This window comes from Podarcis gaigeae (assembly GCF_964106915.1).
Source record: "Podarcis gaigeae genome assembly, chromosome: Z".
Classification (NCBI taxonomy): domain Eukaryota; kingdom Metazoa; phylum Chordata; class Lepidosauria; order Squamata; family Lacertidae; genus Podarcis; species Podarcis gaigeae.
In genome coordinates this window covers 47,547,248-47,571,626 of record NC_139691.1, presented here as the reverse complement: position 1 = coordinate 47,571,626, position 24,379 = coordinate 47,547,248, and the positions used below count along the sequence as shown (strand labels likewise).

The window sequence follows — 24,379 nt, the reverse complement described above, 5'->3', positions numbered from 1 at the left end:
CAGAGCATTGGGGAATCTTCAGGTGATTAGTAAATGACACTCCACTGCCTTCACCATCTTTGCAGTGGATAATCTACAGTATAATTTCTTCACTGTGGAACATTGCATGTAAAACAATAAGAGAAAAATTGGTACCTTGGACTGGATATAGTTATTCTTACACAGTATGCTATTTCCTGTGAATATAGCCAAGTGGGTCTTTTCTATGCTATGAATAATCAGCTAGTCTGTTGTCGGTTTCCCCCTTTTCAACAGCCAGAGTTATGAAATTGGAAAGATGGATAGGAAATACTCCAATGGAAAAGCAATGCAGGTGAGAAATCTTTGTAAAACACATGTAGCCCAATGGAGGAATCCTTTTTCCTTTGGGGTTGGAACTGATTCATTTATGCCAGCCTTTTGAGCTTATATATTCATTTATTTTTAATTGTAGGCTAAAGTACTGCGGTTACTAAGTAATGTCTATCTGGATTCGGGCATAAGAGGTCATGAACACAAAGCTCTTGTAGCTGTCACCATGGCTAATGAGGTGAGGGAGCAAACAGCTGTTTGAAAGACATGGGATTGAGTGATTTGCTTGTGCTCTAAGCATATGGATTGGATTCGTTTCTGCTGAGAGTTAAGTGCTGCAGTCAGTGGAGCTTTCTCCCAAGCCTCTTTGCTTTTATCACTAAACTCTACATTTCAGTCTGAAACAAATTTTTGTTCTATCTTCATCTTATGACTCAAACAACCTGCAAACAAGGGTTCACCATTAAACTTATATTTGGAAGCATTCGTTTTTCCATTAACTCCCCTCCTGGGTAATCTTGAACTTTTGGTCTGCAGAAGAGTCCTCTGTAACTTGAAAGCTTGTATACTGCATTGTGAACATTGTTTGATCTTAATGAAAATTTTGTCACTGACCCTAAGAGTTATGTTATATTGAACCATTATGGCTGTATGATTTTAGCAGGAACATAGGGTTATGCAGTGATTTTGACACAATGCATCTGATTTTCCATGAAGGTTGTGCACAGTTGCCAGACATTTAAGACTTCTTACATGGAATGGAGAATTCAGGGTTGCCTTACAAAGTGTGAGGCCATTTGCTGTTTCACATAGAGACATGAGAATTCAGGGCTGCTCTGTGCAGCAGCTTTATTAGCAGTGTAGTACCAATTCCTACTCTCAAAGCAAGAGCTGCATAATGTGATTGGAAGAGTAATTTACCTGCTATTATTGCCCCGTCCAGGGGCAAAGGAGTCTTTCCCTTTTATACCCTCTTCCCCTTGTAGCGGCAGAGTGAGGGAGTGGCTTCCATCCTTCTTTGCTCCTTCTTAGTTCATCTATCTCAGGGGTCAGCAAACTTTTTTAGCAGGGGGCCAGTCCACTGTCCCTCAGACCTTGTGGGGGGGCCGGACTATATTTTTTTTTGGGGGGGGGGAATGAACGAATTTCTATGCCCCACAAATAAGCCAGAGGTGCATTTTAAATAAAAGGACATTCTACTCATGTAAAAACGCAATGATTTCCGGACCATCCATGGGCTGGATTGAGAAGGTGAATGGGCCAGATGTAGCCCCAGGGCCTTAGTTTGCCTACCCATGGTCTATCTGATTGTGGCCAATGCCAGCGTGGGAGTGGTGTGGGGAAGTATGGAGTTTATTTGTTTTGTTTACAAAAGAGCAGATGTGTTTGCACACCATACATTTAAAGCACATAACTTCCCCCAAAGGGTGCTGGGAACTATAACTTTGTAGGGGTAAACTTCAGTTCCCAGGATTTTTGGGGGAAGTCAGGTGTTTTTAATGTATGGTGTGAATGCAGAGAGCGAACAGCATCCTCCTTCACCCCTTTAAACGATCTTTGGTGTCACGGGCAGCTGATACTCCTGGGGTCTCTGCTATCTCAGAAGAAGACGGGATATTGGAGACAGTAAAGAGGCAATTTCTCCTCTCCCACTCTCCATATAAGAATTCTGAAAAAAATAAAGAATATAGTTTTGAGGCTCTGGGATGAGAAATTATAATCGCAATGCTGGCTGACTTGTTGCTAAGGATGTTTAAAATTATTCTAGGAGATTATTTAGAATATATATTTTGGGGAGTGCTGATGAGAGGGCCTTGACATTCTTTCAGAGTTATGAATAAGCTAAGCTCTGACAGCAGCCAGTTAAAAATATCCTGAATATGGTGAAGAATAGTTTGGCTGTCAAAATAATGTCTTGATTTCTTGATTTACAGGAGGATTTGCATCCAGCTGGTTTGTTCTTGAAAATTAGGATTCTCCTGAAAGGTGATGTGCCAGAGGCAGAACTTGGCGCAGGTACCATCCCTGGTTCAAAATAAGTCACATGTGGCATCATGCCTGTAAAGGAAGGTTGAGTTGTGAGGGAAAGTGCCAGGACTGTTTAATCAATGGCAACAGAGGCAACTTCATTTTATACTGCACGGTGTTTTAGTTGATGAGCCTCTTCTGTTTTTAACAAAGAGTATGAACTGCAAAGTAGAAAAATGGCTGTTTACAGTACAGGTGCTTGCACTCTCAGTCCATATTCACCTAAGTGAATATTTTCCTTCGTCAGTGCCATTAGCATAGATTTGGAGGGATATTTGTTTTTATACTATGCACATTCAGTATTTTCTGAGACCCCACCCAAGTTAATCAAATCAGCTACAATCCTGTCTATCTGGATTCTGTGATTAGCACTTGGAAATCAAAACCTGAACAGTATTGATGTTTCTGTTTGTCTGATTTTATCTTCCTCTCCACCCTTTGCTTTCAGTGACACACTAACCTTGCCACTTCCTTCCCTCTCCAGCTATTGATGAACTTCTGCGTCATGGGTTCACCCTAGATTTTTTTGTGGATGTAGCAAAACTGCTTCTGGAGCATGAGAGGTACAGCTGTCTAAGGGATCCTGACCAGTAGTAGTTTTTCATCAAGCAGAATAGACGCTAAGGAAGACAAAGGAACTCAAATTATGACATGGCTTGTCATGGTAGAATTCCTTAAGAGAAAAATTACAGGAGTATTGGGAATGATGAGAAAATAAAGGGGCAATGGCTCTTTCATCTGGGCACATTTAGGTGCTCAAACCGTTTTGGAGGTCTGTTTGGGTGAGCAGATTGAGGCCTGCAATTAGTATTATTGCAGGTGTACATACATTTGGTGTATGCAGTTCTAAATGGTCGGTTGTCAGGATGGCAGTGTTTCATGAAGCTTTTGGTATGAGAGCATCAGAGAGTGACTGAATTTTTTTCCCTTTAGAGGGCAATGTGGGTGGATAGGAATCTAGGTTCTTTTGCTATTGGAAACTCAATTCATGAATGCTACCTGCCTTTCTTGTTGCCAGTGACTGGCAGTCCATATGCCCAACCTGTTTGCATGTTCTTTGCATATCTAGGCAGACCATCACACTAGACTTTTTGGACTCACTTGCTGAGAGGTTTAAAGGATTCCCGGATTTTGGCAAAATCAGTCTTCTTCAGATTGAACTCCTGATACAGACAATGAATGAGTCGCTTGCCCAAAATATAATTGAAGGTGTTATTGCAGGTCTGTGCCAGTTTTCTTTTGATGCTCCTTGGTGGTAACTCAGTAAAAAGAAAAAATCATATTGGTCAGGCCTGTCTAAAAGGGGCACTTTTTAAGAGGTATCTGAGAGAAGGCAAGGGGTGGTTTCTGCCAAACATCTACTGGCAGGGAGTTTTACAGGGCAGGGCCTGCACACTAAACGCTCAGTCCCTGATGAAGGCCAACCCCCAGAAGTGTCCCATCAGAGGATTTCAGTGACTGAAGAGGAGTATAAGGGATCAGGTGGTCCTTAAGGGGCTTCAGGCTCAGTAATGGTCCCCTTCCCCTTGTTGCAGCCCCCAGGCAGCAACTTCCTTTTTGCCATCCCACATGCCATTCCAGTTCAAGATATAGGAACTTCGGGAACTGGGAGCCCACAAATCAATTTCAGCAGCTCCATATGATAACAGTTAAGGCCAGTTAGTTTCTGTCTCTGCCCAGTTATTAACAATGACCTAGGCTTCTAGACAAATGTAAGCTGGTGGGTTTGTGGGGAAAGTGGGGCAGAGGAAGGTGGTTTTGAATCCCTGACCCACTTTTCCACTGTAAATGCTGTCGTCCTCCTCTTCCCTGGCTGTCCTGTCAGGAATGGGCCACACTGGTTCAGGATATATCGCCCTTAAGATTATCTTAATCATATTTGCTTGGGTGAAAGTAACAGGTAGGACTTAACTTTGATTGAGCATTCTTAGAACCAGGCTTTAGTTAAGGTCACATTTTAGTTTGGCTTTGAGGATTTTTAATAGAGTGCACTTTGCTCCTGTCCTTGCAAATATGTTTGATGCTCTAAAATTGGTGAAGTGCTGAACTTTGTCTCCTCAGACCACAACCAAGGAAAGTTTCTTCGTCCTGAAACACTGGATCACCTGCACCATGTTCTATGGGACAGAGCTACCAAATACTATAAGGTTTGGAGCCATGCAAAGTTTTTCTTCTTGTTTTCTTCTTGCACTGGCTCCCAGTTGAATACAGGGTCATGTTTAAGCTGCTGGTTCTAACCTTTAAAGCCCTATTCGATCTGGGACTCTTGTACCTACGGGACTGCCTCTCCTGGTATGCACCGCGGAGGACCTTATGGTCCACAAACAATAACATCTTGCAGGTCCCGGGCCTCAAGGAGGTTAGACTGGCCTCGACCAGAGCCAGGGCCTTTTCGGCCCTGGCCCCAGTCTGGTGGAACGCTCTGTTGCAAGAGACCAGGGTCCTGCGGGACTTGACATCTTCCGCAGGATCTGCAAGATGGAGCTGTTCCACCAGGTCTTTGGTCGGGGCTCAGTCTGACCCCTCTCCTTTTACAAGACCCTGCATACAGGTGGCCTCTCTAACTCTTCTCACTGGCTCATACAAATAGCTGAGCCTGGTGAGTACTTAAGGTTCCCAACACCTATAGTAATAGTTATAATTTGCTTAATCCAATTTTAAGCTGTATTTCAGTCGATTGCTGAATTTTATGTCTTAATGTTATATATTTTTGATGTTAGCTGCCCTGAGCCCAGTTCTGGCCAGGGAGGGCAGGATATAAATTAATTTTATTATTATTATTATTTGACTACCACATGTGGTTAACTCCTTATGTATGGTGAATGCAAGCAGTCTGTGGGCTGAACCCTGAATGTAGCATTCCTTTGGAACACCTTCCCACTCACCTTGCACTTTGACAATATTTTGGGTATCTGAGCTTTCAAAATAAACAGGTAGAGGAATAAGTTTAGCAGACATGGACTGGTAATAATAATAATAATAATAATAATTAATAATAATAATTTATTATTTGTACCCCGCCCATCTGGTTGGGTTTCCCCAGCCACTCTGGGCGGCTTCCAACAAAGATAAAAGATACACTAAAATGTCACATATTAAAAACTTCCCTGAACAGGGCTGCCTTCAGATGTCTTCTGAATGTCAGGTAATGTTTATCGCTTTGACATCTGATGGGAGGGCATTCCACAGGGCGGGCGCCACTACCGAGAAGGCCCTCTGCCTGGTTCCCTGTAACTTGGCCTCTCGCATTGAGGGAACCGCCAGAAGGCCCTCGGAGCTGGACCTCAGTGTCCGGGCAGAACGATGGAGGAGACGCTCCTTCAGATATACTGGACCGAGGCCGTTTAGGGCTTTAAAGGTCAGCACCAACACTTGTGCTCGGAAACGTACTGGGAGCCAATGTAGGTCTTTCAAGACCGGTGTTATATGGTCTCGGTGGCCGCCCCCAGTCACCAGTCTAGCTGCCGCATTCTGGATTAGCTGTAGTTTCCAAGTCACCTTCAAAGGTAGCCCCACGTAGAGCGCATTGCAGTAGTCCAAGCGGGAGATAACCAGAGCATGTACCACTCTGGCGAGAAGGTGCAGGCAGATAGGGTCTCAGCCTACGTACCAGATGGAGCTGGTACACAGCTGCCCTGGATACAGATTTGACCTGTGCCTCCATGGACAGCTGTGAGTCCAAAATGACCCCCAGGCTGCGCACCTGGTCCTTCAGGGGCACAGTTACCCCATTCAGGACCAGGGAATCCTCCACACCTGCCCGCCTCCTGTCCCCCGTTATGAAATGAAATAAACTGCAGCCTCTTTCATTTTTTATACTCGAGGTTCCTAAGCCAGTATTTTTCAAGGGCTGTGTTAGTGGTTTTCAGCAAGGATTGTTGTGCTGGTACATACCTTTCAAAATGTACATACCTTTCAGTACATACCTTTCAAAATGCAGGTGGTTCCCCAACTCTGAGATCTAAATAATCAGTGTTATCCTAGCCTGCTTGGCTTTGAGAAGTCGCCATGCTCTCCAACCTCCTATTGATGAAGAACAGAACAACTGCATACTTGTTCACAACCCATGAGCTTGGAACTCACAGAATACAATCAGTTTAAGACACAATGCTTATTTTCTAGGAAGAAAAGTATTATGAAGCCCTTGAGTGGTACACTTACTCATTCAAACTCTGCTCAGGCAGACAAATAGAGAACAACTTTGCAAGTTTGGAAAGGAATATGGCTGCTTGCTTTCTTCGCTTGAAAGAGCCTCTCAAGGTATTTCTCCAGCCTCAGGTGCTGATGTTTTTTCCAATTTAACCTTCTCCATGAGCTTATGGAAAGTCTTAAAATTTGCTTCTGTTTAATATTATCAGGCCTGGGGTGTTTTGTGGGGTGGGGGCACGGGCACATCTTCCTTTCGAAATGTGGGAGATGTAGCAGCCAAACCTAACATTGCTTATTCTTGCTACATAGTAAGATTAGGGGCTGGCTGCCACAGAGCTGTGTGGCTGATTGGCAATTAGTAGAGTGTGTGACGTCATTTCCCTTCCTCTCTTGAGTGGGAACAGTCAAAGATGTATTCCCCCCGCACCCCGCTCTTTGACCAGCTGTGCAGGAGGACGGATGTCCACTTGCTCCAGATCAGGCAGTATGCCTAAGACTGCTTTTACTGTAAATATATGTATTTTACTGCTGCTGTAGCTGAGAACCAGTGCAAGACTATGAGTAAGTATATCATATTTTAAGGCAGCTTCCAGTTGTCTGATTTCTTTTTTAAGGGGGGTAAACGAAAAGAGGAAGTCGGCTCACTTCGCAGCTGGACTTAATTAAAAGAAGGCCTGACAGCCAATTCCTTTAATTTTGCTGCTAAGGGTGGGACTTTTAAACTCTCTTCATCCCACACACGTGGGTGCCCGGAGAGATAAATTGCAGTTAATATATCCTCTCCTATCTATTAAAACCCATCCCGCAAGAAGGTTGTTTTTTCTTTATTTAATGTTGGAGATGTATGTTATGCCAGCCCAACAAAAGGTTGTTAGGAGCAAGGGCTGCAATCAGGTTTTGCATGTCTTGTCACCACCACCCAGTGATGGAAATCATTCGCCTTCAGAGAGGGAAGGGTACTTGTCCAAATTCCTCCTTGTGTTTAGGTTATTAAAGTTTAACATTAATTCATCTGAAAAATGAGGTTTCTCCTTGCATATATTCGTGTGGTAGTTGATAGCTGAAACTATGGTTCTATCACCCGTGTGGTCTGTTGCAAAGGCACAGAAGACTATACTGCAAACACCTAAAGGAACATCATTTGCAGCCCAGGCAACTGCTGCAGCCAGTTCTGCCTTGCTCATAGAAGCTCTTGGCATCCTCTGACCCTCACCTGTGGTCACAAACTTGTGCTTGCACTTGACTACTCAGGAAACAAGGCTGTGTGCATGGCCCTTCCTCATGTGGTTCCAATTCATCTCCCCACCTCAAAAGCCTCTAATAGGAAGCTCTCATGTCCTGCTTCTTCTTTTCACCTGCATAGTTGCAGCAGCCGAGGCAGCCCCTTTTGCTAGAAACCTACAGTGCACGGCAGAGCATTGGATTGCGCTCTTGTTCTATTTATTTGCAAAAGTATTTACACGCCACCCTCTTGCCAAACATCAGTATATAGCAACATAGTAACAACACAAAGCAATCACTCAGGCAGCTGGCTTGGCTGCTCTAGATATTTTAGCATAGAACTTGCGAGACAAAATGCCCAACTTCTGAATGAGGCCAGCTGGGCCTCTGTAACATGGGAGACAACTTAACAGTGCTGCCCGATGACTTCAATGATCAGGCTGGAATATAAGGGCTCAGGTTAAGATATCCTGGACCCCACATTATTCAGAGCCTTGCCTATCAACACGAGACTTCAACCTGGACCAGTAGCTGCAAGACACATTTTAATAAATTCAATGAGATTTAGTACTGAGCAGGTTGCCCAATCTAAATATTATTAATTATTTCATACTACTTAACAGACTGTCGCCATATGTATGCATTCAAACTGTGCACAGTTAAAAGTAATTTATTTGTTATATTATTATTATTAACAACAACAAAAACTGGCTAAAGGTAACCCTAAATGAAGCAACAGAACAGTAAGTTTTTTGTCTTGCGCGGTTAATCTAACTTCATGATGATAATAGTTTTTCCCTTTGGTTTTTGAACCCCCAAGTCAAGGGTTGCCAACAGCTTCAAATATATAGGTTACCACACGCTACCACAAAGGAGGCGTGGCATAACACAAAATGACTGCTTTTGTCATATGATACAAAATTAGAGACAACCTTATGTTTACTATTGGACGTCAACCATGTCATGCTAGTCCTTATTATGTAGATGACACCCACCCTCCCCGATACTGGTGCTGCCTAATATAGGATCATACTTGTAGTGTTGGAAGAGACTCTGAGGGTAATCTGGTCCAATCCCCTGCAACAGGAAACATTTCCTCAGGGCCAGGAAAGATATACGAGGTAGCCACACACCATTTTCATTTCACAGAAATCACTTGGAACAGACATGCACTTTTTGCTGCCTAACTTTCTTTCTAGGAGGGCTAGAGACTTAAAAAATAAAAATAAAATAAAAGAAACCTAGAAACCTGGGGCACCTGCCCAGGACCACCACTAGAAGACTTCCTGGATGCCAGGCTGGTGGCTCTTGCCCTAGGTTCTCTGTGAAATGATGTAAATAATATCAATGTGTTCCGTGCATCCTGCTTGTTTAATTGTTGTTAGTTGTCCTTGCTTTAATACTTAATCTGCAATCCTGCTAATCCCTCTGTCTGCAGGCTAAGGAGGCCTTGAAGGAAGCCGAGAGGCACCATCCTAACTGCATATTCACTTATTTTTATTTCTATAAAATTGCCATCTTGGAGAACGACGTGGCAGCAGGTAAAAACAGAAGGTGGTGGAATATTTAGTCATATTTTCTGCTTTGGGATTTCCTATGTTGCCCAGGAGGACTTCGAGGTAAAAGTGGGTAGGGAACTTTGGGTTCTGTAGTTTTCTGTCCTTAAACTCATTAAACATTACAGCTTCTAACTTCAGCAAGCTGTCTCGTTGTCTTCTCTATACTTGTCCACAGCTATATTTGTAACAATACCGCCTTCTACAGGAATAGATTTCTGTTCTTGAAAAGGGTATGCAAGTTACGCAGAGGAAACTCTGCTTTCTGCCTCCCTTCTATGTAGGACTGCCAAACAGGTGTAGTGAAGCCACAACCACCCACTTTCTACAGTGTGGATTTGAGCCTATGGAAATTGAAACCTAGAGCATCTTAAAGGGGAGAGAGACAGGCCCATGTCACATCCTAGCAATGAGGCAGTGACTGGTCAGTGTGAGTGGGATTGCCCAACATTATCTCATGGAATAATAGCATGTTTGAGCAACTTGGCTTAGCATTCTTGATGTTACGGAGGGACAGAATTCACTGGCAATTATAGTGACGAGATCTGAGGCTTTGGAATCTGTTACGTCAGAACATGTCATCTAGCAGAATGATAAGGGGGCTACAGAGGTTTCAAGATTGTGTGTTTTTATTACTTACTTACTGCATTTATATCCCCTTTATATCCTCTAAGGAGCTCAAGGTAGCCTACATGATTCTTCCTCTTCCAATTTTATAGGTCTCCCAGGTCCTATTACATCACTGTATGACTGCAGCACCATACTGGCTCTCTGTTTTGAGTGCCACGGTCAGTGACACTCATCTGGGAATGCCAGTAACTCTCTTATCTTAGAAAAGAGATACATAGTCATGATTAGATAAGGGTTTCCTATATTGATAGCATGCTTCTTTCCTGGTTGCAGTTATTGGGAGTATTTATATGAATGTTAACTGTAACTATTATCCCTATGTGTGTATACCATCGGTGGTCTTGACCACAGTTATTTGGTCATGTATTTGGAATCAGGATGGTATATTTTGGGATTTCAAATATACCACGTTAAATCCAAGTTTGTTTCTTTGTGTAAGGATGAGAGTTGCTTTTTTGAGAACTTTTACACTTGCTACAGTCTCCAAACTGATTCGACTAGCAAGCCACTCAGAGAAATCTTTCGGAGTGAGGAATATCCGAACTCTTAACATGCTGGTTCATACAGTAGAATCACGTTACAAAAGCTAAGGCCATAATATCATCTTGAGAACCAGTGCTATTTTTCTAGAAAAGGAGATGTCAGAACTCACCATGAGTGCTTCCCTTGTTTTCCTATAATGGGCAACAGTGCCCACTTGAGAGGTGATGGGACTGAGTTCCAGTGAGTTCCAGCTGAAAAAAGCCCTGCTGAGAACTGTGGTTTGTTAAAGGCGCCGAGAATTATACCCCATGAGGAGAAAGCTGCAGTTCCCAGAATTTTTGGGTTGAAGTCATGTGCTTCAAATGTGTGTTGAAGGTACTTGAAACATGTGGTGTGGATCTGCCTGTTTACCCCTGGACTTGCTGAGCTCACCTCACTGTCCTCTGTGCTGTAGTGAGATGCATGATATCTCCAGTTACATTAGAGTTGTTATTTCTCTGGGTTGCATCTATGCATATAGCTCAGCGTATGCAGATCTGTCCTGGTTTGTCCTTGCTTTTGGTTATACATACAGAGCTAAACACACTCCATCTGTGGATTATTTGGCAAAAAAATGGAATGCCTGGCCTTTGAAGGGATCAGATTAGGGGTTTAGTAACCATAGTAATGAGCACAGTGGATAGACAAGCCATGTACTTTCACAACTATAGGAGCACTTTGTTGCCTCAGGATAGGACACCTGTATGCCTTGAACAACCAGCTGCTGATCTGAGAAACCACAACCACTCTTGTATGAACTAGTACAGCCTTTCCTTAATGTCTTCCCTGCTCCCTCACCTCCACCTTCTTCTTCATTTTTTTAAGCTTCCCATGCAATTGATAAAATGGAAAGGGCCGTAACGGACCCAGACTCAACGACCTGGATGTCAGAACAAAGTTTGGCTAACCTGCTGAAATTAGCTGCCCAGTTTGCTTTAGAGGTAAAAAAAAGTTGGGGGGCTTCTATCCTGATTTTCTGTCCTGATTTTCGTATAAGTGAAGCACCTGGAGCTTGTCTTTCTTTATTAAACTTCCGCAGGTCTACTTTGCAGAGAAATGCATTGGGTCTAGAAAATTTGGTTTTCTTTCTCTGCTTTGTTCTTAGTAGCCCTTGCTGGTGTGCATGCACACATAAATCAGTGTGTGGCATTTGACCCCTTTCGCTTCTGTGGGAGAGCTCCCACTTACAAGATTAAATGGGTTTAATGAATACTTCCATGGTTGCTTGAGATCGGGTTCACAAAACAGACTAACATATCCTGGGGACGGCCATAGCTCAGAGTGTCTGCTGTGTATTCAGAAGGTCCCTGGCTCAATCTGCAATGGCACCTGAAATCCTGGAGAGCCATTGCCAATCTGCATGGGCAAGATTGAGGTCCATGGGCCAATAGTCTGACTCAGCATAAGGCAGCGTCCTACATTCCCATGTCTCTCCCAGTGCTACCTAGGTATCTAGATTGCAGAATTGTAGCATTGGAAGGGACCGCAAGGGTCATCTAGCCCAACCCCCTGTAACGCGGGGGTTTGTTTTATACACCTCCCACCATATGAAAATTTGCAGTAGTGTACAAAGAGAGATAAGAAGATAAAACTAAAATACAGAGTTAAGGCAGCGTTAACTTGTGTCTGTGAGATCAGCATAGACAATTTCCAGCAATGCTATCCGGACAAAGCCTGTTGATTTTTTCTTTTCTTTTTTTTTAAGAAGTCTTAAGGAGGCTCCTGAAAGAGGAGGTTGTTGCCACCATCCTAGTTTCATGGGGGTAATGTATTTACAAAGTGTGGGTGCCACTACCTGTAAAGCTCTGCCCCAGGCAGTCATTTAAATGAACTTCCAGGAACTGTGGCCCTTAAAAGAGGACCTCACTTGATGAACTTTTAATTGCTTTTGCTTACCAGAGACTGTGCCAAGGCATTTCATTTCTGCTATGTTTGAATTCATGGTACTCCAGTCTTGCACTGTGACAGCAAATTCCTTTGATTGTATGTGAATGCCCAGCAAGTACCATATTTTTCTGTGTATAAGATGCTCCAGTGTATAAGATGCCCCCTATTTTGGGGGACTTGCATTTAAGAAAATGTGGGGGGGGGGATGCTGAAAATCACTAACTCAACTGACAAATGCTGGCGATCGCTCACATCGCTGAAGCCAACAGCAGCCAGCAATTGCACGCCCAATTGACACAGCAGCAGCCAATCCAAAGCAGCCATGCAGCAGCAACCAATCACCTGCTCAATTACCGCAGCCGCCACCAATCCAAAGCAGCCCTTGAAGCACCAACCAATCACCCGCCTAATTACCGCAGCCGCCACCAATCCAAAGCAGCCCTTGCAGCAGCAACCAATCACCCACCAAATTGCCACTGACAAGTTCTTGCTCTGCTCATGGCTGCAACCAATCACCAGTCCCCCCATGCACTATCCATGTATAAGATGACCCCCTTTTTTAACATTATTTTAGAGTAAAAAAACCCCATCTTATATACGGGAAAGTACGGTACTTGCATTCACTTAGGAAGTTGCATTTACACAAGACTCAGACTATTGGCCAATCTAATTCAGTATTGTCTATCCTCACTGACCAGCAATGGCTTTCCAGAGTTTTCAGGTAGCCTTTACCTGCAGATGCTGAGAACTGAAGCTGAGCTCAGAGCAGATGCTCCACCACTGAGCTGTGGCACTTCCTTCCACATCCTCAGTTAAAAATGGTGGCAAGCCATCTGTTGCTTTTTATGCCCTGAAAGGAGCTCTGGTAACACCCAGCAGTCCACAGGTGCACTCCCTAACCTGGAAACTGGAAACTTTCAACCTGTTAGTTCAGAAGCCAGCTGCTTCATTTCCAGTCTGCAATTGTGTGGTGCAGTTCAGCAGAAGTGGGCTTTGTTCGTTGCTACCAAATATATCTTTATGGGGAGGGGGGAAATGAAAGTTGGCTGTCCTTGGATTGGTGTTTGCTAGTGTGGTTTTTTTCCCTTCAACCAAAGCTGCTTTTGTATCCCGTTGCTTAGAAAAACTGTTTGCAGGAAAAAAGTGAAAATAAAACATGAGAAGAATTCACTTCTAAACCAGCATGTCTAATGCAGTCTTAAGAGTGGCATTCTCAGGTGCTTGTTGAGAAACAAGTCCCACCTGCCTTCAGTGGGACTTCAATCTCCAGCAAGTGTATTTAAGGTGGCAGCCTTTGTCTAGCTATCCTGCCTCCTCCACCCGGGGCTCTTGCAGTTTCCAAAAGATGAGAGTTGTTGCATTGCGGCTACTTAAAGGCTTTTGTCATAGCCTACAGCTGCCCGGAACATAAATGTGTTTTTTATGAATATGGAGATACTTTTAACCTTTTAAAATGAATTCAGCCACCTACTGTTATTTTCTATCTCATTACTCCTCTTCCAGTTAAGAGGTGGTTCAATTAAAATATGTTCGATGAAGATGTTGTTTAAAAACATTTTTATCCTGATGTTCAGCCGAAAAGGCACCTAGAGTGGCTTATATAAGATGAATAATAATAATAAGAAAAAACAGTTCCTGCTCACAGTCTGAAAGATATGACACACAAAAAAGAAGAGGAGGTTGGTTGGTTGGTTGGTTGGTTTGTTGTTCTTGTTTTTATTATATATTTTGTGCTTGTTGTGAACTGCCCTGAGATCCGCAGATGAAGGGCAGTGTACAGATTTAATAAACAGAATAAAAATCCAGTTTTTAAAGTTATAATAAGCAGCTGGAACAGAAGCATCCCAGGAAGGGGGGGGGGCAAATACAGCTGGATCATGTTTGCACCATATGTTTAAAAAGCACATGGCCTCCCTCAAGGAATCCTGGGAACAGTCGTTTGTCAGGGTCCTGGGAGTTGTAGCGGTGTGAAGGGTAAAATGCAGTTCCCGGAATTTATTGCAGTAAGTGATAGGTAGTATGCAACTAAGTTTTGCTCAGAGACGATCCACTGAAATTTACGGGCTTAACGTAGCTCTGCTCATTCATTTGAGTGGGTTACTCTGTGTGATAATCAGCTATATTTTATGCCGTGTGCTTTAAACTATGTGGCTGTGGCCCTCAGCAGATTTGGCAGAGAACCCCCTGCTTCCCATCTCCCTTTCTGCTGCTTTCTGGCGAAAAGGCTGCCTGCCTGCCTTTGGATGGAGGGAGGCCTCAAATGGAGCTGACCTCCAAAAGAACAAATGGAGTAGTCCAGTAGTTCATTCTCCTGCCGTCTGATGTGATATATTGCAGTTTCTCACATTTCAGCTTGTATTAAATGAATTCTGGCTTCCATTCTGTGCTTTATACCGTATTTTTCGCCCCATAGGACGCACTTTCCCCCTCCAAAAATGAAGGGGAAATCTGTATGTGTCCTATGGGGCAAATGCAGGCTTTCGCTGAAGCTATCCACAAGCCGTGGGAGCCTGGCACGACTTCGCACAGCTCTCCCACGGCTTGCCAAGAGCTGCCTGCAGGCTTCGGGCTTCGGGCTTCGGGCAGCTCTCCGCAAACCGTGGGAGAGCTGTGTGAAGTCGCGCAGCTCTCCCAAGGCTTGAGGAGAGCTGCCTGCATCCTGAACTCAGCACGCCCCAGGCTCCGAGCTTTGCGCAGCTATCCGCAAGCCGTGGGAGCCCGGCGCGACTTCCCGCCGGGCTCCCTAGGCTTGCGGATAGCAGCCTGTTCTGGGGTCGGGGGAAGCTTGGGCTTCCCCCGACCCAGCCCCGCGCCTGAGGGGGAAATATTTTTTCTCCCTTTATTCCCCCCCCCCAAAAAAAAACTAGGTGCGCCCTATGGGCCAGTGTGCCCTATGGGGCGAAAACTATGGTACTTTTGATTGAAACGTCCCCCATGATTTGGGGACTCTTGTAACCTGACAGCTGTTTGACATGGCAAAACAGAAATAAAAAAAATATTTTTGTATTTAAGCTATGCGTAACACCAAACTAATGATACATGTTCTTTATCTTTATATGTTATATCACTGATTAACTAACGTCATTCTCCACCTGCAGAATAGGCAACATTGTGCAGCTATAAAGGCCTTGGAGTGTTTATCTCTGCACTTGGATGACTGTGGACTAATAGCTGCAGATTTTAAGTGAGTAACAAAATACAGAACTATACTAACTTCCTTTGTCATTAAAATGTTCTTAGTATTGAAATGCAATAGATCCAGTGTTGTTGCCTGAGTGGAAAAACCCTCAGTCCTGATTTATAGCTAAAATTCCTTACTTGTGTCCCAGACAGGAATTCAATTCTTAAAAGATATCCCTGATTCTTGTTCTTCTGAATGTGTGCCTGTTGGTTCCTGGAGGCTTACTGCTGATGTTTGCCATTAGATGAACACTTCCACCAGTGGAGCTAGTCTGCTAGGGCCAGTGGGCCACAGCTCCATCCACTTCAGCCTGACCCCGGCCCTCACCGGCCTTCTTACAACTAAGGAAGGGGTGGCTTGGGCTGTCATTGCCTTGGGCTCCCTGCCTTGCACCCTAGGAGTCCCAATGGGCCCCACTGGAGTTGAACAGGGAAGGGATGCTCAGCCTCTTCTTACCAAGCAACCTCATACTTATATTACTCTGGGACCAGAGATAACCGCGATGCTACGTTGTCCAAAAGGCCACCAAATCCAATGCACGCTCAGCCTGGGCGAAAAGGGGAAAACACTATCAGAAAATGCAAATAACCACGTAAAAGCAACAGTTTAGAGGTACCACTGCCTGCTAATGGGGGGGGGGGGGAGTGTCTGAACCATAGGCAAGTAGGGTAGAAACATATGGAATATGTGGGGGGGGGGAGAGAGATGAGGGGACAGTTGCAGAAGTTATGCCCTAGAGGATGTATTCTGCCTTCCCTTATGTGCTTGTGTAGGTGCTCTGCCCTGGCATTCCTAGTTGCTGAAACAGAGCCTGGTGTTGTGTTTCTGTGTTCTGGAGCCCTGAGGTGAAGTACCTCTTAGGAGCCTAGGCACATAATGGTTAGCAAAGTGCTCAAATTCCCCTGTGCGATGGGAGGCCAGGTTGTTTTCTCACAAAATGCTCCCTTTGTGTGTGAAGTACCCTTTCTCCATGCCTACCTATTACAGAATTGTTCCATGTGAGCACCTAAGTGTTTACAGCATGAGGCTAGAAAGATACAGCCCTGTGATATAAGCCCTCTCAGCTGAGTCACCTCAGTGGACCTCTTGAATTCTGGTCTCCCTGTCTGGGGTTTATATACTGGCAGTAGCATGCTGTGTGATTGAGTGGGCTTTTGTTGTAGTAGTAGTAGTAGTAGCAGTAGTAATAATAATAATAATAATAATTATAATAATTATAATAAGAATAATTATTTGTTGGTTGGTTGGTACCCCACCCATCTGACAGGGTTGACCCAGCCACTATGAGCGGCTTGCAACATATATAAAAACATAATAAAACATTACACATTAAAAGGCTTCCCCATGCAGGGCTGCCTTCAGATGTCTTCTAAAAGTTATATAGTTACTTATCTCCTTGACATCCGATGGGAGGACATTCAACAGGGAGGATGCCACCACCAAGAAGGCCCTCTGCCTGGTTCCCCGTAGCTTCAGTTCTTGCAGTGAGGGAACTGCCAGAAGGCCCTCAGTGCTGGACCTCAGCATCTGGGCTTAACAGTGGTGTTGGAGACGCTCCTTCAAGTTTACGGGCCAGAGGTGATTTAGGGCTTTAAAGGTTGTCCACCAACACTTTGAATTGTGCTCGGAAAAGTACAGGGAGCCAATATAGGCCAGCAGATCAGTTATGGTGGTAGCATATGTCAGATTCTGCCGATGTTAGCAGGGCTTCTTCCATCAAATCCTTTTTTAATATTTATACATTCTTTATTAGGTTTTCACATTTTTATATGCCTTATCTCTCACCAATTCAAACATCAAATTTCAAGGTTCTCTGAACCTTCAGACTTCATCCCCTCCCTCCCATGGGTTCATATATTAAAAGTTTAAATTTTCTGCATCTTAAGCTTTATCCAACTAGTGTATATCTCTAGTTATCACAATCAATTTCACATTACAAATGTCATTTCAATGCTACCAATGATTTTACCTGTTTACAATGGTTTTTTAATAAACTACAAATTTACTCCAGTCTTTGACAAATACTTGATCCTCTTGGTTTCTGATCTTCCCTGTCAATTTCTCCATTTCTGCGTATTCCATCAATTTCATCTGCCATTCTTGCTTTGTTGGTAATTTTCTTCTTTCCATTTTTTTTAAAAATAATTTTTATTAAGGATTTTACATTACAAGAAATAAAAAATAATAAAAAAAGAAAAAATATCCAACAAAAATTGTTAAAAACAATCTTTTCATCTCCTTATTCTTCATTTACTTGTTTCTCGGACCTCCTCATACCACCCTTTTTTGTATTCCAAATCAAATTATTAATTCAACAATTTCTTTCCCTCTTTTTGCTACCCAGATCTTATTCTTAAATCATTACAATCTTAGATTTTTACTTATATAAACCCATTTTTTCATATTCTTTTAACCCACTTAGTTCCAATCCAACATTATTCTAAAATTCCTTAATTTTAAAATATCTCTGTAGATAGTCTTTAAATTTCTTCCAATCTTCCTCCACTGATTCTTCTCCCTGGTCTCGAATCCTGCAGGTCATTTCCGCCAATTCCATATAGTCCATCACCTTCATCTGCCATTCTTCCAAAGTGGGTAGATCTTGTGTCTTCCAATATTTTGCGATAAGTATTCTTGCTGCTGTTGTGGCGTACATAAAGAAAGTTCTATCCTTCTTTAACACCAATTGGCCGACAATGCCCAGGAGAAAGGCCTCTGGTTTCTTCAAGAAGGTATATTTAAATACCTTTTTCAGTTCATTATATATCATCTCCCAGAAAGCCTTAATCCTTGGGCACGTCCACCAAAGGTGAAAGAATGTACCTTCATTTTCCTTACATTTCCAACATTTATTATCAGACAAATGATAGATTGTTGCAAGCTTGACTGGGGTCATTTACCACCTGTAAATCATTTTCATAATATTCTCTCTCAGGGCATTACATGCCGTTCTTCTTTCCATTTTTAGGCTAGTTACATTATCGCTGCCGCCGTTGCATACATAAAAAAGTATTTTGTCTTCTCTTGGTAATTCTTCACCTATTAAACCTAAAAGGATGGCTTCTGGTTTCTTAACAAATGTATTTTTAAACATTTAATTCATTATAAATCATTTCCGATAAGTCTTTTACCTTATGACATGACCACCACATATGGCAAAATGTACCTTCTCTCTCTGTACATTTCCAACACATATTTGATTTGGTTTTATACGTTTTTGCAATCTTTCTTGGTTATGTACCAATAGTACATCATTTTCATATAATTTTATTTCAACAAACAGCATGAAGTAATTTTTATTTCCTCTTTCCACAACTATTCCCAAGATAAAAGCTGAATATTTATACCCAAAATCTCTAGCACAGTGTATCATCACTGCCTTAACTTATCTTTCATATGCCATTTCAACAATAGTTTGTACATTATTAATAATATTTTCAGCTTATTTTCCAGCAGATCACTTTCAGATCTTGATCTTTCTGTAATAAATCCTCTTTTTTAAAATCTACTTTAAAAACATCGTTTAATTGGTAATACTGTAGCCAATCTGTTAATATTCCTCTTATTCAATTTTAATTGGCCATCTGCCTCTATCAGCAACTCTTTATGGATGGCCCAATACCCTTTCATGTTTACTTTTTTAACTGAAATTGCTTCCAATGGGGAGAGCCACCATGGTGTTCTTCGCTCTAATAAGTTTTTGTAACTATCCCATACCTTGTGGATTGATTTCCTTATCACGTGGTTGAGGAATCCTCTGTGTACTTTCATTTTTAATATTTAATGCTGTATTGTTTTTAACACTCTATTGGAAGCCGCCCAGAGGCTGGGGAAACTCAGTCAGATGGGCGGGGTATAAATAATAAATTATTATTATTATTATTATTATTATTATTATTATACCATAAATATGCATGCCACCCAAACATATTATCATGTCCTTCCAGATCTAATAAATCTGTATTTTTCAACAAAATCAAATCCCACAACCAGCAAAGACAGGACACCTCATAATATAGTTTCAAACATTCCATCAAATCCTAGAGCTCAGGCAGTGGATCTTCTGTATAAGATTGCACCCCAGAATTGAAGATTAAATGATAACGATGAGATGCATGGAGGTGGCATGGCCTTTCCAGAGGACAGGCTGATGCTTCGAGTCAATAGGATTACTAAGAATAATTTGCTGTAATTTATTTTGCCTACAGGTGTTTGGTTCCACTTATAATGTACAAAATCAATGGGAAGACTGGAGAAGAAATGTGAGTTGCACTTCATTCTTACAGCTGTTGTTATTCACTTTGTACAATGCATAGGTGAAGAAGATTAGGTGACCAACTTGAACTGATTTGCAAAGTAAAGATAGAATCCAGTAAAAGAGAATTAACTCGAAGTTCTGCTGTTGCATTGCCTTTTGGACCTGGACTCAAAATTTCATCTCAGCCATGGACTCCGGATGAGGAGTGATAGTAGCAAAGGCACTGTTTGTCAGCCTTTGCGCTCCACCTGTGCAGTTACAGTAACAGCAACGCTCCTCAAGGCTGTTGGGAAGATGCAGTAATATGAACTGTTAATGCATTTGCAGTTCTTCACAATTTTCCTAACAGTGAGAGGTGAACTTTGCGAGAAAGTACATTTTCCTGAAGGGAGGAGGGGATCCTCAAATGGGTTGTCCCTCCTGCCACTTGATCCACTAGGCCAGGACTTGGCTGCTTAGAGCAGTGTTTCCCAACCTTGTGCCTCCAGATGTTTTTGGCCTACAACTCCCATCATCCCTAGCTAGCAAGACCAGTGGTCAGGGATGATGGGAGTTGTAGGCCAAAAACATCTGGAGGCACAAGGTTGGGAAACACTGGCTTAGAGGATTAGATGAAGAACCTGCAAACCACAGGAGGATTTTGAACGAAGAGGCGACTTGGAGGAACCAGGAAAGAAAAGAGCTTTTGGTTGAACAGGAGAAAGAGAAAGAGGCCAGGGCCTTATGTTTGTTAGATCTCTTTTCCTTGATTTGTAGGGCAACCTCATTCCAGTTCTTTCCTGCCTAACTCCCTATGCAGGTCGGGTGACAGGAGGTTTCTGTCATTCTTGTTGATTAAGGAGAAATAAAGTTTTCTGGATTCTTTCATCACAGTATCTTCAAGCTAGGAAGAACTTTCACTTGTTGGAAGCATCCGGCCAGGAACTGAGCAAATTTCCAGGAAAATCCTGACGTATGGCAGCCCATGTTGTTTTTGCCATTTCTCCATAAAAATAGCTCAAAAACAATTTTGCCCAAAAATCTCAACAACTTTGCCCCCCCCCAAAGGGTTGGTGGGAGTCCAACAGTATCCAGAGAGAGACATCTTCAAAGATATAAAAGGATGTCACATAGAGGAGGGAGAAAGGTTGTTTTCTGCTGCTCCAGAGAAGCGGACACAGAGCAATGGATCCAAACTACAAGAAAGAAGATTCCACCTAAACGTTAGGAAGAACTTCCTGACAGTAAGAGCTGTTTGACAGTGGAATTTGCTGCCAAGGAGTGTGGTGGAGTCTCCTTCTTTGGAGGTCTTTAAGCAGAGGCTTGACAACCATATGTCAGGAGTGCTCTGATGGTGTTTACTGCTTGGCAGGGGGTTGGACTCAATGGCCCTTGTGGTCTCTTCCAACTCTATGATTCTATGATTCTATGGTTTCTTTGTGAGAGCGTATCTACTGAGAAAGATGGCCCAGCCTGCTATGAGGCCTGGTAGCCTTCTATTTTCCAGCAGATTTCTCTGATGGGGAGGCTGGGGGAGCTGTCTCCCTGACTGCAGCCCCTGAGGGAGGTTATGGGAGTGTTGCTCCCAAGGTTCGGCAGTCAAGCCCCGTTAAAAACTGGGTGCATGCATCTGCTGAGGCTTCCTTCAGCAGGCAAGTCCTACACTGTCTCAGTAGATGGGTGCCTGTCTGGTAAGCTTTTCAGTACCACATTCGAGAATCCTCTCCTCCCTGCAGGAAGATGTGACATTGGACTTACTGTGAAAGTTTGTTTACTTCAGGGAATGGACGGGACCTTACCTGCCCTAGGAGTTTGTTGTTGTTCTAGTCTGCAGATTTGGCATCTCAAGGACTCTAGTCTGCACTGTTAAGATGGCACAGGGCTAAATTGTTTTCTGGCTTTTCTATTCTGAGGGAGCATTGTTCAAATTTTTATGTTTAGAGGTTTTTCCATCTCCTCTATTTTGCCTTTTATTGGCTTTTGTTCCCCTCGTTAGGCCGCTCTTTGCTGGTATGTGCTTTTGCATTTTCAGTTTGCCTCTCTGAAACTAGAGTGAGCTTGTTCTCCCAGTTGAGGTCAAGATAGTTAATTGTGTAAGGATCTGCTTAATGGAGCAAATGGGAGAGAGAAGCCACCTGACATTCCTTGTCGAAAATGAACCTTCACATTAGGTCCAGTATCACATTTTATCTCTTACATTGCACTGTTTAGAGCAAGTTTGGATAACTTCCTCCCCTTCTTCATTTTTAGAACGTCTGATTTGGAGAACCTTCTAAAATACTTGACTGCAGGTATGTAGCTTGCTATGTTATAGCACTTCTCACTCACTTAGCAAGTGCAAAATAATTTGGGGTGCTGGTGAAAAAAGACACCCTGTTTAGTTCAATTCCATGACAGAAGCTTGCTTAGATTATTTTTTTAAAGTCCCAGTTCCTTTATCATTTTGCATATTCCTGCTCCAGCCTACTATAGATATGATGAAGAATTCGGAAAGGACATGACAACATTTGAAACAAGAGTCAGTGAAGTTCAATGGTTTAGGAAGACTGGTAAGTGGTAGTCTTAGGGTTTCATGTAAGCAGCTCCCTCTGGGATGAATTGAAATTCCCCTCACTTCTCTTAACAGTTTAGAGGCCAAATCCTAGACTTAGAGCAACAAAGTTATAAGCTAAGGAGAATAGGGTGGGAAGATTTTGCTGATGTGGTCTTAGCAGTGTATCATTAACCAAAAAACATCACAGTTCCCTCTGGGGACAGATACTTAAAATGAAAATGAAATACATTTAAAGGGGTCACAACTCTCCCTTTCAGTCACCAAAAAATAAGGAACAGCAACGACAGATTGCAGTAAATCTGCTGTTTACATACAATGAACGGTGTGGGTTCATTTAAGGTGTGCACCCTGGTGATTTTGCTCAGCACTTACTCATGGCAACTGATTTACATGACCTTTTTGCCACATGAACATTTATTCCACAGTAGAAGTGAGGGATTCAAAAAGACCAAAAAGGGGGAAAGGCAACATAGGTTGTATAGTAACAATATAGTTGAAGGGATCTCTGTGGAGTTCTCTGCTTATAGTCAGAATCTTGTTTTGTGGCACAAACGTTTCAATTAACAAAATGATCACCTATTGAAATAAGATATTGATGCCAAACTACTAGTTGTTTCCCGTTGATCCTAAATGCATGTCACATCATATTTGAAGATAATACTGAGCCTGCTTAACCTGTCAGAAGAGACAAAGCAGAGTTGTTGATTTTTGTGGTGTGTTTTAAATCCTGTTCTTTCTTACTTGCTCTCTAAGCTTGGACCTTTGCTGCCATGTCGGGGGGCTGCCTGAGACTAACAAAGGATTTATTTCTAATTTCATTCAAGGTATGTGCTTCTGCCAACATTCTGTGTGCTGCAATGAATGGTTTTTTTTTCAGCTCAGCGAGAGTCCGCAAACAAAATGCTCTTCAGAGCATGTCACTTGGTACTTCTCAGATTTGAGTGTGTCAGTCATGTATTGTGTGCCATGTTACTGAACCGGGTCACAGAAAGCTAACAGTTGAATACTGTGATTTAGCAAGTTTGCCATTGCTGCAAATCTGTTACTGATTTTACTGAACCATAATTAACTCTATCACATAGGGAGAAGAGGTCCTACCAGCTTTAAGTCCTACTGTACAACTTTCACTAATACTCAGTAGGTCAACCTGGAATTGTTAATAAGAAAATATTTTGTTGAGCCAACCATGTTTAAACTTAGTGGCCTGGGGTGGAAATCAAAATCACTTCTGTTCCATTCTGAGGAGTGCTTTAAACTCTTCGCCCTGGGTTTTGACACTTAGACGTTTACTTTTAGGACCTAGCTTATTTTTTGCAATTTTGTTTTAAACTGTTTTTAATATTGCTTAATATTGTGCTTTAATGCTCATGTTGTTGTTCCAATTGGTGCAACCTGCCATGGGACCTTAGGGTGAAGGGTGGGTAATAAATTGTAATAATAAATAACAATAATGATGATGATGATAACACTAATAAATATTGGTGAGCTGGGGATTCAGTAGATGTAGAAGCAACCTTGTGATTTACTGCCAGCAGAGATCTATTTAAGGTAGAGAAGCTTTTGGAGAAGTCAGGTTGCTGTGTCCTGTTGAAGTGTAAAGGAACGTGTTGAGCTATAACAGAGTGTGGGCAGCAGGCAGACAAGAGTATCCCAGCCATCTGGCAAATCCACTTGGAATCCAAATCCAAAAATCCTTTTTTCAGTTGTGGTCAGATGCAGTTCTGAACAGTTTGCTCACATTTTACATGGGGGTTCGGTTCTAAAGGGTCCACACATACACAGTAACCCAGGTGGACCCAGCACTGAAAGAGCTCTTAAATTCTCCACCTTGCTTGCCAGGCAAGGTCATCTCAGTATGCCATCTTTGAAAGCCTTGGGATGTCACATGAGACCTCGCAGGAACTTAGATTGCCCTGCAAGATCTCGCAAGAGCATCCCAGAGCTGGTACACTGAGTGAGCCTTGTCCCCACCCCCACCCCCAGCAAAGCAGAGAGCTTGAAAGTTATTTTTGTGTTGGGTATCCCCAAGTATACGCAGGGTGAACTTTGAAGCTCATATACTGGCTTGGTATATGATTGAAATAGCACAGGTTAAATGCACATAAAAGGTAAAGGTAAAGGTA

General features: G+C 42.7%; 1 protein-coding gene across 5 annotated transcripts in view; it reads left to right on the top strand.

Moving 5' to 3' along the window:
- Positions 1-24,379, top strand: part of TEX11 (testis expressed 11) — a 47,704-nt gene that overhangs the window by 16,021 nt on the left and 7,304 nt on the right. For all 5 annotated transcript variants that reach the window (XM_083722786.1, XM_083722785.1, XM_083722784.1 and 2 more), the window contains 14 exons: positions 256-313; positions 434-529; positions 2,226-2,307; positions 2,804-2,882; positions 3,389-3,540; positions 4,381-4,466; positions 6,442-6,579; positions 9,128-9,230; positions 11,223-11,338; positions 15,383-15,468; positions 19,674-19,727; positions 21,953-21,993; positions 22,165-22,251; positions 23,010-23,080. In XM_083722786.1, coding sequence (XP_083578912.1) covers positions 256-313; positions 434-529; positions 2,226-2,307; positions 2,804-2,882; positions 3,389-3,540; positions 4,381-4,466; positions 6,442-6,579; positions 9,128-9,230; positions 11,223-11,338; positions 15,383-15,468; positions 19,674-19,727; positions 21,953-21,993; positions 22,165-22,251; positions 23,010-23,080 — 1,249 coding nt within the window. The remainder of the gene's footprint in view (positions 1-255; positions 314-433; positions 530-2,225; positions 2,308-2,803; positions 2,883-3,388; positions 3,541-4,380; positions 4,467-6,441; positions 6,580-9,127; positions 9,231-11,222; positions 11,339-15,382; positions 15,469-19,673; positions 19,728-21,952; positions 21,994-22,164; positions 22,252-23,009; positions 23,081-24,379) is intronic.